General features: G+C 38.8%; 1 protein-coding gene across 1 annotated transcript in view; it reads right to left on the reverse strand.

The window, feature by feature from the left end:
- Window positions 1-421: 421 nt before the first annotated feature.
- The window catches only part of LOC122565342 (alpha/beta hydrolase domain-containing protein 17B-like), a 74,305-nt gene continuing 58,460 nt past the window's right edge, over window positions 422-16,266 (reverse strand). The window contains exons 3-4 of the mRNA XM_043721216.2: window positions 12,326-12,505; window positions 422-1,078 (exon numbers count right to left, since the gene is read on the reverse strand). Of these exons, the coding sequence (XP_043577151.1) occupies window positions 850-1,078; window positions 12,326-12,505 (409 nt within the window). The 3' untranslated portion in view covers window positions 422-849. The remainder of the gene's footprint in view (window positions 1,079-12,325; window positions 12,506-16,266) is intronic.

Below are 16,266 nucleotides of genomic sequence, written 5' to 3' on the forward strand. Positions count from 1 at the left end.
AACCTGAACCACATTTATAAAACAAATGTCAGCATTTTTTTTCTTTAACATAAAACATTTTTCCCAAGTTGATACTTTTTCAATCGTGTTCTCATTGATTATTGTCTCAGGCATTCTTTTCCAAGAAAGATTCAACTCTATAGTGTTTGACTGAACCATTTTTGCTCTATCAATAAGTTACAGCTCAAACAATTTAACACCTGTAACTTGCCAACAGGGTACAATGTCTCCAAATCCTCCCTCCTCTTTGATGTACATTTAAACGATGTCGTGGGTGGCAGCTCATAGGACTATGGGAAGAGCTATGATACATCACAAGCTGATATTAATATGACACATCAATATTCTCAGTATTAAAAGGGATGAGAAAACAGTATGGAGTCTTGTCTCTTAAAGAGCGGAGCCTTGTGTTGCAATTACATTGGTTTTTTTGGGAGTTTTTTTGTTCCTTTTTGAATGAGATCTTTAAATTTATACTCAAGAATGATTTAGCATAATTTGAAGAAATGAAATAGATTAAAAATTGCCATTGTACTGCTTTTCTTTTAGCCAAGACCACCAAGGGCATCACATCAGAAGACCCGCCTCCTAAAGGGACAAGTTCGACTTTATTCTGGTTTTATCCCCACAAATTTTTATACAAATAGAAAATTAACAATTTACTATGGTTGTAAGTAATTAGCAATACTCTCCAGGCTAACTGCTGCATCACATTTGTCTTCTATATTTTACCTGCACTAGCACCCAACGCGAATTTAAAAGAAAATCATGGTTGTGTTTGCATTTCCGATGCTATCCAAAGTTCTCCTGAAAAAATAGACTTTCCAAAATGTTTGTTCTTGGTTCCATTCAATTCCGTTGCACATTTACCAGTTCGTATGAGATAAACTTTCGGAGCCGTTCCAGATACTGGCTGTACAGTTCAATGTCATTGTGACCAGCCCCCTCCACCCACAGTGGCTCCACTGCCTTCATGCAGCGTTCATACAATGCCAACCCATGGGAGAAATCGATCACTTCATCCTCAGTGCCATGGATGATCAACACAGGAGATGTGATTTTGGAGATTTTATCAATGCTGTAAGATACAAGAAAACGAAGTCACAGTGTCAAAGTAAAATACATCTCAGTTCATGCAATGTAAATAACAAAGTATTAATTCAGATGGTGAACATTATTTAAGATCACTTATAAAGGAGTCAATTTATTTTTCTTTCAAATTTCTCTTTTATTTAAGGTGACTCCTGGATTCCATTAGTTCAGTCCACATTTGATTCCTCACCTAGATGAATGCTCTTTGTATGATAGTTCAGAGGACTACTCATTCTACCTTGTACTAGGTCAGTCAATCTGCATGAGCAGACATTACCAAAGGTCCCATTGATATCCTCCTGCCTCCAGTCATAGTTAGAGCCCTTGGGTCACCAGCACATTAGAGAACTTTTACTCAGGCCTCTGTCAGAATTATGTGGGTAGGAGAAAGAAAATAAACTTCAGCAGCATTTTACTTTTAGTTGCAGACCTTCCTTTTCTCTACTGCCTGAATAATTTAGGAACGTAGGAAATGGAGAAAAACTAATATTTTGCCTTTACTTCCATCCACATAAATGTATCTGATATGGTTGGAACTGTCCTGCAGAAAACTGGGAGGGGCAGAAATGCAGCAATGCATGTTCCACAGCACACATCCAGCTCTGTCCCTGAGCTTAATGTCAGTAAAACAATTTTAATACATTTAATTTGCACCATTAGGTATTTAAAGGGTCAGTAGTAATACAAAGAAAATGCCTATTCTACTCCAACCTTTTGTAAAATAGAATGAAGGAGTAGAAAAGCTAGTTCAGTAATTTAGGGACACTGTATTATATATGCATTCTTTGTTTTAATTCACTTGTGATATGAAGGCGTCACTGTCTGGGCCAGCACTTATTGCCTGTCCCTAGCTACCCTTTAGGTAGTGGCGGTAAGTCTTATTTTGAACTGCTGCTGTCCATGTACTGTAGGTAGACTGACGATTCCATTAGGGAAGGAATGCCAGGATTTTGACCCAGCAACATAGAAGGAAGAGCTATATATTTCCAAGTTAGGAGGGTGAGCAGCTTTGAAGGGAATTTTCAGGTGACAGTGTGCTTATATATCTGCTGCCCTTGTACTTCCAGCAAGTCAGACAAAAATTTGGAAGGTGCCAAGGATCCTTGATGAATTGCGACTGTGCACCTTTTGGTACACTTTGCTGCAGGAGAGGGTGAATGTCATACCAATCAAGTGGGTTGCTTTGTGCTGGATGGTGTCAAGCTTTGTGTGTTGCAGCTGCACTCATCCAGGCAAGTGGGGAGTATTCCATCTGACTTGTCAATTGTGCCTTGTTGAAAAGGGGACAAGCTTTGGGGAATCAAGGGGTGATTTACTTACTACAGTGCTCTTAGCCTCTGATCTGCTCCTGCAGCCACTATTTATACAGCTAGTCAGTTGGATTATTCAGCCAGCTATATTGGGAACATTCATCCCCTAAATTTTCGGGGGTAATCTCTGCTGGACTGCGAGAGAGTGCAGAGAGAAGCCCTGTCCTAGGCTATGGGCTTCTGATCAACTGATGTGAGGACTACTCTTGGGATTTCATCATCACCCGGTCACTTGCTCGTTTGTAATTCTCCCAACATGCTGTCCAGATGACTGTCCTGATTTGTCACATTAGAATGCTAAAAGTCAATAGAATGGGTCAGTCAAGGCAAACTGGTGCTGCAATTTAATCTTGATCATCTGTGAACTTCTTTTGGCCTCTGATTTAATTTTGGGGTTCAGATTATGTGTCAACATGGGACAACAGCAGTTCAATAAGGGTAGAGCAGGAGACAGCATGGCCAGGGGGCCGATCAAGATAAAAGCAGCAAGTATTCAGGGAGTTGGGCAAAGTAAATAGTGGAGATAGCAGAACAAAACGAGCCTCTAAAAATTATTGCTGGTGATTTTAAACAAAGGAATTGTCTACTTATTTCAAATGGGTCAATACTTAAAGTAGTAAATAAAAAATGCCATTGAAGATGTTAAACTCTTGCACATCACCATCATGAACATTCATTTCGAGGATCACATTTGACCAGTTCAAAGGGTGAATTGGAGTGCCAGAATGACCAAATTATTGATGTTATTAACTAGCTTTATATGCATGCTTTTGAGCAGTATTGCTGAATTATTTTAAGAAAGCCATTCATTTATTATGGCGTATTACAAACACTTGTCGATACTGACATTTCTAGGAGTCCTGCCATTATAAACAAAGACATGCCTGAGAATCTCAAGCAAATATTAAATCTTGGATTCCCATCTGAACATCTGCAAAGAAAGGGTAATATTGCTGTCATTGTAGAAGATGTTTTTATTAGCATACAATAGAAATAAGATGCCAGTTAGTCAACAATAAAGATAAATCTTCATTCATATATAATAGTTATCTAATCTCTGAAAACTGTTAAGTACTTCAGGTACATTTAACCACAATTAAATTTTCGTTTGCTGTCGACATAAAACCAGGGAGTGCTCAAATCTGATCAGATGGACATAAATCTGCAGACCAATTCCTGGCAGACAAAGGCACAATGCTTTAAAACCCCTCGTATCAGGCGACTGCTTTGAATAAACCATTGCAGTATGTCTCTGATGACGCAAAAAGAAAGAGTCATCTTGCAAAACAAGAAACTTCTTCATATGTTCTAGACAGCATACCATAAGTGCTATGGACGGCAATATCACATGGTGATGTTTGCTTCTGCAAGAAATAGGTTAGAACTAGTTAGTTCTGCAGTTCCTGGTTGTAGAAATGTGTCACCCAATATGTCTGCACAGCTTACGCAGACATCACAAAATATTGATAAAAGGAAATTTACTTTTCACCAAGTGATTTTTAGGGATGTCAGGCTAATTGGAGAGCTCTTTCAAACAGCCAGCACATAGATACAATATCAAATGATTTCCTTCCGTGCCATGCAATTCTAAAATATAAGACATCTTCCCAGTACTGAATGGTGTGCCTAAACCCAGCACTGGGATGAATGCAACAGGAATCGAGGATGTTTTATCCTTACATTTTTTCTCCTTTGCAGCAAATGCTTTAGTTCCTTATGGAAACTATGCAAATGACACACAAGTTCGGATTATCAGTACAGCAGCGCCCGTACCCACGGGGGACACATTCCAGTATCTACTGTGAAAGCCCAAAAACCGCAGATAGCAGCAAACCCATTCATCTCAATGGGGGAAATTCCACTTCCCAGCAGCCCATTGGCCCCGGAAGGTTCCCTATAATATATTCGGACGCAGTAAACTGCGGGTGACTGAAACTGCGGAATCGAGGGTCGCCCTGTATACAGGATGCGATACTGGCTGCTCTCTCTTAAATCAATGGTTACAAAGATGCTGTGATAAACACACAACTTAGTAAAATTGTGAATGAAAAAGGTTATGTTTGCTTTACCAGACAAGAAGCCACTAAAAACAACTTTCATAATGAAAAGTGCCAGATTCTGCCACTGTCACTCTTCCAAGAAATAATAATGCCTAATCTCAGTTACAGTGGCAGTGGAATCTTACCTTTTAAATATAAAATGGATCTTTTAACTGCTGCTATATCACTAACCCACAGTTATAGATATACAAAAGGCTTTCTTCTGATGAAGGGATTATGCCTGATACAGATTCTCCTGCTCCTCCAGGATGCTGCCTGACCAACTGTGCTTTCCCAGCACTGCACTCTTCAACTCTTTCTTCTGTACCATCCAGGTCAAAGCTGAAAAAAAAACTACTTCAAGTGAAACAATAATTGCCACTTGGTAGTCGCTCCAGGTCAACCTATGAAGAGTGGGGAAACAAGTATTTGGCAACTTGGGAAGATAAGTCTATGCACCACTACATATGGACATCTGCACGTGAAATGAGATAGAGAGAGATATGCACCATCATTAAGCTGTGCCCTTCTACATTCTGGAACAAACACCTGAGATATGTACACAATGCAGCAGCTGGATTGAGGTAGAAGAAGGTTTAATGGAAACAGTTGACAAACCACTTCTTTCTTACTATAAATTCCAAACATGATGTTATTTCCCAATTACAATGACCCAAACTATGCAGTAAAGAATGGGAAAGGAGTTACCTCTGAAATGGTATTTTAAAGATGCACAGGGTAAGGAAGGGGATAGAGTTATACAGCACAGAAACAGAGACTTCGGTCCAACTAGCCTGTGCTGACCAGAAATCAAACTGATCTCACCCTATTTGCCAGTGTTTGGCACATATTCCTCTTAACCCTTCCTATTCATGTACCCATCCAGATGCCTTTTAAATGTAACTATACCCATCTCCACCACTTCCTCTGGCAGCTCGATCAATACACACACCATCCTCTGTGCAAACGTTACCCCTCAGGTCATTTAAATTTTTCCCCTCTCACCTTAAACCTATACCTTCTAGTTTTGGACTTCACAACCCTGGGAAACATACCCTGGCTACTCACCCTATCCATGCCCCTTCATGATTTTATAAACCTCTACAAAGTTACCCCTCAGCTCCTAACACCCCAGGGGTAAAAAGCCCCAGCATATTCAGCCTCTCCCTATTGCTCATGCCCTCAAATTCCAGCAACGAGCACATCAATTGTCTTCTTCACTACAATGTCCACTGCACTGCCAATTTTGGTGTCTTCTGCAAACTTACTAATCATACCTCATATATTCACATCCACATGATTTAAATAAATGATGAAAAGTAGTGGACTCAGCATCGATCCTTGTGGCATACTGATGATCACAGGCCTCCAATTCTAAAACACAACCCTCCACTAACCCCTGCCTTCTACCTGCAAGCCAATTTTGTATCCAATTGGGTAGCTTTCCCTGGATTCCATGTGATCTAACCTCGGTAATCGGATTACCACGTGGAACCTTATCAAACGCCTTGCTGAAGTCAATATTATCATCTACTGCTCTGCCTATATCACTCTTTTTCCTCACTTCGAAGTGTCATAGAAGCAGACTCTTCAGTCCAACTTGTCCATGCCAATCAGATATCCCAACCCAATTGAGTCCCACCTGCCAGCACCCAGCCCATATCCCTTCAAATGCTTTCTATTCACATACCCATCCAGATGTCTTTCAAATGTTGCAATTCTACTTGCCACCACCACTTCCTCTGGCAGTTCTAACCATACACGTACTACCCTCTACGTGTAAAAGGTCTCTTTTATATATTTCCTCTCTCACCCTAAACCCATGCCCTCTAGATCTGGACTCCACCAACCCAGGGAAAAGACCTAGTCTATTTGTCCTACCTGGGCCCCTCATGATTTTATAAGCCTCCATAAGGTTACCCCTCAGGCTCCGATGCTCCAGGAAAAACAGCCCAAGCCAATTCAACCTCTCCCTATCGCTCAAACCCTCCAACCCTGGCAACATCCTTCTAAATCTTTTCTGAACCCTTTCAAGTTTCACAACACCCTTCCAATAGAAAGGAGACCAGAAATGCACGCAATATTCCAACAGTGGCCTAACCGATGTCCTGTACATCTGCAACATGACCTCCCAACTCCTGTACTCTACATTCTGACCAATAAAGGAACGCATACCAAACGTCTTCTTCACTATCATATCTACCTGCAACTCCACTTTCAAGGAGCTATGAACCTGCACTCCAAGGTGTCTTTGTTCAGCAACACTGCCCAGGACCTTACCATTACGTGTATAAGTCCTGCGAAGATTTGCTTTTTCAAAATGCAGCACCTCACATTTATCTGAATTAAACTCCATCTGCCACTTCTCAGCCCATTGGCCCATCTGGTCCAGATCCCGTTGGGATCAGAGGTAACCTTCTTCACTGTCCACTACACCTCCAATTTTGGTGTCATCTCCAAACGTACTAACTATACCTTCTAAGCTCACATACAAATCATTTATAGAAATGACGAAAAGTAGTGGACCGAGCACCAATCCTTGTAGCACTTCACTGGTCACAGGCCTGCAATCTGAAAAACAACCCTCCACCATCTCCCTCTGTCTTCTACCTTTGAGCCAGTTCTGTATCCAAATGGCTAGTCTCCCTGTATTCCATGAGATCTAACCTTGCTAATCAGTCTCCCATGGGGAACCTTGTCAAACGCCTTACTGATGTCCATATAGATTACATCTACAGCTCTGCCCTCATCAATCTTTTGTTACTTCTTCAAAAAACTAAATCAAGTTTGTGAGACATGATTTCCCACACACAAAGCCATGTTGACTATCCCTAATCAGTCCTTGCCTTTCCAAATACATGTACATCCTGTCCCTCAGGATTCCCTCCAACAACTTGCCCACCACTGACGTCAGGCTCACTGGTCTATAGTGCCCTGGCTTGTTCTTATCACCTTTCTTAAACAGTGGCACGTTAGCCACCTCCAGTCATCCGGCACCTCACCTGTGACTATCGATGATACAAATATCTCAGCAAGACGCCCAGCAATCATTTCCCTAGCTTCCCACAGAGTTCTAAGATACACCTGATCATGTCCTGGGGATTTATCCCTTTTTATGCATTTCAAGACATTCAACACTTCCTCCTCTGTAATATGGACATTTTTCAACATGTCACCATCTCTTTGCCTAAATTCTATATCTTCCATGTCCTTTTCCACAGTAAACACTGATGAAAATACTTGTTTAATATCTCCCCCCATCTCCTGCGGTTTCATACAAAGGCCACCTTGCTGATCTTTGAGGGGACCTATTCTCTCTCTAGTTACCCTTGATGTATTTGTAAAAACCTTTTGGATTCTCCTTAATTCAATTTGCCAAAGCTATGTCCCCTTTTTGCCCTCCTGATTTCCCTCAGTATACTCCTACTGCCTTTCTACTCGAAGGATTCACCTGATCTATCCTGTCTATTTTTCATAACCAAACCCTCAATTTCTTTTGTCATCCAGAATTCCCTATACCTACCAGCCTTTCCTTTCACCCTAACAGAAATATACTTTATTTGGATTCTCGTTACCTCATTTCTGAAGGCTTCCCATTTTCCAGCTGTCCCTTTACCTGCGAACATCTGCCCCCAATCAGCTTTTGAAAGTTCTTGCCTAATACCATCAAAATTGGCCTTTCTCCAATTTAGAACTTCAACTTTTAGATCTGGTCTATCTTTTTCCGTCACTATTTTAAATTTAATAGAATTATAGTTGCTTGCCCCAAAGTGCTCCCCCACTGACACCTTAGTCACCCGTGCTGCCTAATTTCACAAGAGTAGGTCACATTTTGCACCTTCTCTACGAAATACTTTCCCTGGTTTTCCTTACCAACTTTAAGTAATGCTACCATATTAGCCAATCCCCATGGCTGTTGATACAAATATCTCAGCAAGGAGCTCAGCAAGCTCTTAGACGTTCCCACAAAGTTCTAGGATGCACCTGATCAGGTCCCAGGGATTTATCCACCGTTATGCATTTTAAGACCCCCAGCACATTCTCTTCTATAATTTGGAAACGGAATAATAGGTATATACTGGTTACTTCTGAGAATGGGACAACGTGACACAGATTCAAAATAATGAAAAGTAAACTCAAGGTTTAGCTATCTTAAAACACTCTTGGACTACTTAAGCAAGCAACTGGGTGCAACAATGACTTCAGGATTCCTTTAGATGAATTAAATTGGGCCTTCCTCATCTATCAATACTTTGCAATCTAATGCAAACTGAGAAAAACATGCATCAGAATGTTAGACTCTCCTGGCACTTTTCTCTTAAGATTTGACAAAGGACTATTGGACGATGACTGAATCCGAAACAAATAAATTGGTCACATGGAAACAAACGATTTGGTCAAATCGGTCCATGACAACACTTATCATCCATTTGGGGAGCAGTCATAATTCTACGTGCTCTGTCTTGTTCCCATATCCTTTTATTCCCACTTCCTTCAACCACATGATTCAAACAGCAACAAGAGTAAGCCCTAATGCCAGTTCTCCATAAGTCAGATCATGACCAATTTCAACACAATTCCAAATTCCTTAACTATACCTGAGAATTTTAATAAAAATAATTCCATGAATTTAGATCTATATAATACATTTTGATAGTTAGTAATGTTAATAAAAATACATGGGTCTATTTTTTGAAAATTAACAGTGAATTAGAATCTACAGCAATTTAGTGGGAACACTTCAGTTAGATTACCCCTCAATATACTATTCATCCCAAGGTATGCAAAGATATTTCTCCTGTCCTCTGCTAATCTTTTACCCACATTCTAGATCCCACAACCACTCAAAATAATCTGTCTCAAATCTAGTATTGCCTCATCACGACAATTTTAAACAAATTATCCTTACATTATCTAACTTCCCTCATATCAGGTAGCGTCTTACCAAATCACTGCTGTATGCTCTCTAAATATCTTTCCTACAGTATGCACGCCAAAATGCAATTGAGGTCTCACAAAAGGATATATCTGCAATGTTATATCATAATTGTTATCGTACATGCCTTCTACCGCAAAACTTTGCGCTCTTTTTACATAGTTTGAAATTAGCATTACTGCTCTGACTTATTGATTTTCAAGTATCAACAAATTAAATCTTCACACTACCATACACTAATCTGCTTGCTCTAAAACACATTACTTTATTTTGTAAAGATGTAATACACTCTTTGGCTTTGCATTCAAAATTTCACCATCTGATCAAAATTTCCTTGTACTCATTTTAGTTCTCAAAATGATCAAACTTATCACATGTTAGCACCATCTGTACTTCATTAATAAAGCATTAAGTGTAAAATTTTGCAAACAGAGTTTTGGAAACTGAATCTTTGGTGTGGGAAGTTTAATCTTTGATTTACCATTATGATGCTTGCATGGGAAGTTGCTAACTCCTGCAGGCAGACAAGCTCCCACAATTGTGATCAATAATTAACACTGAAAATTGTGGTTGTCATCATCATTTCCATTGGTTTATACCAAGATATAGTCACACTACAGCCATAACATTGGAGAAAGTGGCTTCTGAATGAAGTCTGAATCTGGCATCAGAGTTTAACCAGCACGAAAATAAAACCGCAGGTGAGTATTCATGAATATGTAGAGGTGATAGGAATGATTAAATTGGCATGGAATATCTTGTTTGACCAACTCAATTTTTTTTAAAGGAGATAAAAGGAGGAAAACAGATTGGAATTCAGTAAATACAAATTTAGATTTTCAAAAGAGCATTAGTAATAAACTAATGTATAAGGCGAGTTGAATGTGAAATCAGGAAACAATTTGCAGACTGAATTGCTGTATTTCAAGACAGGAAGGAAGGGATGGGAGTAAAGGGTTATTCAGAGTAGTGGAAAGTGGTATTCCACCAGGATCAGTACTAAGACCACAGCTGTTCACAGTTTACATTAACAATTCGAACTTTGAAATCAAAAACAATTTCCAAATTCTAAATTTCTAAAAACAAACTTGGTAAGAACAATCAATGCTGAGGAGGACTGTATCAAGTTAGAGGAGGGCATTAATAAACTCGCAGAAAGGGGAAATAATTGTCAAATGAAGCTCAACAGATAAATGTTAAGCTGCATATTTTGAGGGGAAGAATAGGGAGGTAATTTATTACTTGGAAAGCGATCATCCAGGTAGGATGGATGAACAAATAGCATCAGAACACGAATGCACTAGTCAGCAAACACTGCCACAGGTTAGCAAGGCCAATACAAACAAACAAGTATAGTCAGTTCTGAGATAACACATTGTTCTTCAACACGAATTGGCTTTAACACAATTGAAGAATGTATGCTGTAATGTGTAGGAATGTGAACTTTCTATACATGTACAGAGGGATCTCGATTATCTGAATTTCGGATTATCCGAAGATGATCTCAAGATCCTGTAAAATGTAACAAAAATGTAAGTGAATTCGAATTACCTGTACTGAAGAACATGCAAAAATGCTGGCAAAATCAGAAACACAAGCTGGATTTTTTTTTTAACATAAGGGCTAGTTACATAGCCTCTTCCAAAAGTCAGTGCTTTATTCCTGTCACTGTCCTGGGCCATTAATGTCAAAAATGGCAGAGAAAGTAAACGCATACACGAGGCAGTACTTGTGTCTTTCTATTGTGACACTGAGTTCACGGAAACTGACAAATGCTTTTGTGATTGTAGAAGCTGTTCAGGACCTTGTTTAATGCTGGGATTTCATATTTATGATGGTAAGGGCTTAGTCCTTCTTAGTTTAACTTGCAATTTGCAAAAGGCAAAGATTAGTTTGTTTAAATAGCAGACTCATCAAAATTATAGATTTAAACAAACTCTCTGGTAGAGCACCGCATTAGATCAGTATGGCTTCCCTTGTTTAAGGTCAAATCTATTATCTGAATAATCAATTACCCAAATGAAATAGTACCCGCCCATCTCATTCAGATAATTGAGGTTCCTCTGTATTGGCTTTCAATGCGATTCTGACCCCATTAAGTTAAATGGCAAGGCCATTGCCCTATTTTCTTAAAGAGAACTCACACGAAAATGGAACTATCATGTTATATCAGAACTGACTGTATTTCAAAATTGTCAAGTATGAAGATTACACTATACCTGTACTGAACTTTGGTAAAACCACCGAGTACTATAGCCAGTTCTGGTCACCACACTAGAACAAGGATTCAGGGGCATTAGAGAATGTGTGAAGACGACTTGCAAAGGTAATACCCAGAAATAGATGGATATACATAAAGAAAAAAAATTGCAAGGCTGGGTCTCTTCTCTCTGGGAAGGAAGGCTGAAAAGTGACCTAACGGCTTTCAAAATGGATAGGCAAAGTACATGAGAGAGAAGGGAATAAAGGGTTATAACAGTACACTTTGATGAGGAAAAATGAGAATGGAGAATAAATGTGGCATGGTCTGGTGGAGCTAAATGGCCTGTTCCACTACATGTAATCCGAGGAATTACATGCAATAATGCACTACCAGATAAAATGTACTATATCTACGATGCAGTAATTATGTTGAAGTAGTCTCACAATATCTGCAGCATACTTCATTTTGTTGGCCATATACAATGATTTATTATTTATAACCCCACACGCATATGCTAAGATTAGGCATGGTTAGATGCCTTGAGTTAGGTTCTTGTGCAAAGGTAGTACCTCAACTTTTGGGTCACAAGGTCTGGATTCAAATCCCACCTGCTCTAGTCAGTGTCATAATGCATCCGTACAAGTTGATTTAAAATATCAAGATGCCTCAAGTCGTCACTATCAAGGGACAACGCAAGAACTGATGAGGAATCAGCTCCAATTAAACAACAGTAGTGGGTACTTACTTGGGGAATGCATCAAAGCAGTATGTTTTCTTTGTGTCTGGGAATGCCACCCGCATTCCTGAGGTTAGCGGAGAATGCAGAATAACAGCAGCACACTCATACCGGGAAGCCAAATCAACAGTTGGAACGGTACCAATACTCTGCCCATACAATATAATGTTTTCAGGACTGATGCCATATCTGCAAGGAAAAGGAAATCAAGCATATGAGAGGGTCATCACTTAGCAGTTTCCACCCACTTCAAAGTAATTCTTTCTTTTATTCTTTTTAATTTAAAGCTGTTGCTGCGTCTGCCAAGAGTATCTCAGATTAATACCCATTACAATTGACCTTGTCTGAATTCAGACATTATTCCAATAGTTGAAAACTGAAGCAAACAAATCTGCAATTCACAAAAAAAAATCAATATTTATATAAAACCGACTATAGTCTCAGGACATCCCAAAATGCTTTACTTGAGATAGGATCACATTGTATATTTGTTAACTTTAAAAAGTCACCATAAAGTGATGAAATGAATGGCTAATTATTTTGTTGCAATGATATAGAATATGGAATTATAGTTGCTCAAAATACAATGAAAAATAATAGTGCTTCTTGACATAGTACTATGAAAGCCTTCATGTTCATCTGAACAGACAGAATCTTACACGAGGATCTAATCCAAAACCATCTTCTGCAATGTGGTACTCTCTGCACAATGAGGCAAGCCTGCAATGAACTTGTTCAACTGTTGCAACACTTTACTCTTGATTGCACTCATTATTATGCATGCAAAAGGGATTGAGTTTTTTTATTTGTGTCTTTTTTTGCTATAACTGGTGACAGAAGGTGCAACTTCTACTTGTTACTGTGTAGTACAACAAATCTTGGACAGAGTTGAAAGACAGAATAGGTACAACACAGGAGACCATGCAGCCCACTGTGCTTGTGCCACTCACCTAGCCCAACTCTCCTGTACTTTCTCATAGTCCGGTAAATTTTCTCATCAGTTGCTTATCAAATTTTCTTTGGAAAGCTACGAATAAATCTGATTTCATTATATTCTCAGGCATTACATTCTTACATTTTATTAATGGTCTTTTTTGCTGATCATCTTCATCTCTAGGGTTTCAACTTCTTTGTCATTGGAACATGTTCTCGTCAGCCATGGTCTAGACACAACAGGATTTTGAGCATCTCAATCAAACTGCCTCTCAATCTTCTCTTCTTCAAAGAGAACACATACCTTTTTGAATCTATCTTTGTAATTGAAATTAACTTCAGGTCATCCTTGGAGCCATGCTAGTAAATATTTCCTCAACCCTCTCCAAAGCCTTCATATCTTTCCCAAAGAGCATTGCCCAAAATAAGTAAATACTGTAATTCAGTCCATATCAGTGTTAAAACATGGTTCATCCATAAGATATTTTCATTTGTATTCTATGCCTATATTTATAAAACTTCAATTTTATGTTTAATTTCATACATCTATATAATAAATCACATCTGCCCTATGTCTGTTCATTCCAACAGCCATTCTTATCTCTTTTTGAAGTTAAACTTCCACGCAGCTCACTACACTTCAAAATTTCCCAACGACAGTAGAAACATGTAATTGACCTAGGACACATCTATCAAAAGCAGTAATCCTAGTCTGACCTATGGGGAACCCCATTGTACACCTTTCTAAAACTCAACCATTCATCACCATTGTTTACATTATTTTGCCAATTTCATACCCTTGCTGGATCTATCTTTTGACTGCACAGGCATCAACACAAGAAACATTCCAAAGTTTAAATTTAACCAGTGGCAGCAAGTGGAAGAAAAGACACTGAAAACAATATTTCTCAATTTTATATTTAAATAATTTCTACATTTTCAGGAGACACGGCAATGGATGGAATTTATTGCCAATGATACCATATCAGAATGCATTGTCATAATTAAAAACTTTCAACCTTAATCAAAAAATACTTTTCTTCAAAATTGAAATCAAAGTGGTGCAATATATTTTTGTGAAACTGCAGACATATATAAATTGAAATGCATATGTATATTTTATGAAGTCATTGTACTTTATGATTGCATAGTTAAAGAGAAATTCCTACATTTTTCAAAGATAAATTCTCAAAATAATCCTTCCACTCATCTCAGTTTCAGTAACATTTAAAATAATTTAGAGAACAACAGATGTGAAAACGTGCTACAGGCTGTTTAACATTAGAGGTTCACAAACTGGACAAAACATGCATATAACTTTCTTACGACTCCACAAATGTCGTCCCACATACATCAATACATTTCATATTCGCAAGCGAATATATAGTTAATATTGTACTAATGGAGCTGGAAACTTTTATTTTCCAACAAATTCATTTCAGAATTTTGCTTCAATTTGAAGGGAGTGGAGTTGGTAGGGTGGAGGAGCAGGAGAGAGGTTTGCAAATGGGAGAGGAGAATGGAGAACACTTTATGAAATAATCGTCAATTGCTTATTACCTAGTTGTTTCAAATCACATCAATCTGATACGCAAACTGAAGTTCCCATTCTTCTGTGTTAAACTCTATCTTAAAATGATTACATATACAGCTCAGTTTTACAATATGGTATACACTTGCCACCCTTGTGATGCAATGCAGAAAAATGTAATGAACAACTATCTTGCATTGTAATAAGGATACTATTGCATGTTGGATTAGATATCAGCTTCTGTTCATACTGTCAACACTACCTTTCAATGGCTCATTTTGAAAAATAAACATTTTAAACTTCCAAAACACAACTTAATACACCTCTAACACTTCAGCACTCAGTGTTGGTCCAGATTATATGCCCACATCGTTAGAGCAGGGCTTGAAATAATAACGCTTTGACACAGATTTGAAAGTGTTATGAATAGGTCAAACATATACTTGTAAAATCTCTTGCGTTCAAGAAACAGAAAATGCAAACCAGCAGGTATCACTAAGCAATCTCTTAATCTTGAGCAATGCAAGGCATTTTTTTTTTAGATTAGATTAGATTACAGTGTGGAAACAGGCCCTTCGGCCCAACAAGTCCACACCGACCCGCCGAAGCGCAACCCACCCATACCCCTACATTTACCCCTTACCTAACACTACGGGCAACTTAGCATGGCCAATTCACCTGACCTGCACATCTTTGGACTGTGGGAGGAAACCGGAGCACCCGGAGGAAACCCACGCAGACACGGGGAGAACGTGCAAACTCCACACAGTCAGTCGCCTGAGGCGGGAATTGAACCCGGGTCTCTGGCGCTGTGAGGCAGCAGTGCTAACCACTGTGCCACCGTGCCGCCCATTTATTGTGTGTTAAAACATCTTTGAAAGTGACAGCCACCTATATTCTCCACAAGAATGCAGCACAAATGTCACACTATGTAAAATCAAAAGACATAAAGACAAAAAAGGGTATTTGACCTCCTGTCATTCATGCAGTCAGAAAGGATCAACATGTTTTCATTATATGTTTCAGAACTGGAAACTATTACATTTCCCTCCGTTACCCTAAAAATTCAATTTCAAATGTTGACTACTTTTGGAAGAATTTAAAACCTGCATTTCTCTTTCAACAGTTTGGACCTTGATCTACTTTATGGTGTATTGAAGATACGGTGCCCTGCTTTTGCCTTCTTTATTGTTGTATATTACATGTGGTTCTGATAGCTCCCACTCCACCTCAATCACTTATTTTCAAAGCCAACAAAGCTAACTTTTCTTAGACTCTTCTCATAGTTCAATACTCTGGCACTATGCATCATTCTTGTAGCTCTTCCCCTATCCAATTCCAGAATTTAAAAGATTTTTTGAAACTTATTACAAGTTGCTGAACAAACAGCTTCTGCCCTGAAATTACAACTGTTGACATGCATTTTATGATTTCTTCCCATTTCTACATTTTCCAAAGAGATTAACCTCATCAGCATTTTTGACAT

Source organism: Chiloscyllium plagiosum, unplaced genomic scaffold, assembly GCF_037043375.1.
Source record: "Chiloscyllium plagiosum isolate Xiang-an unplaced genomic scaffold, Cpla_swu_hap1 HiC_scaffold_28, whole genome shotgun sequence".
In the NCBI taxonomy this organism is placed as follows: Eukaryota; Metazoa; Chordata; class Chondrichthyes; order Orectolobiformes; family Hemiscylliidae; genus Chiloscyllium; species Chiloscyllium plagiosum.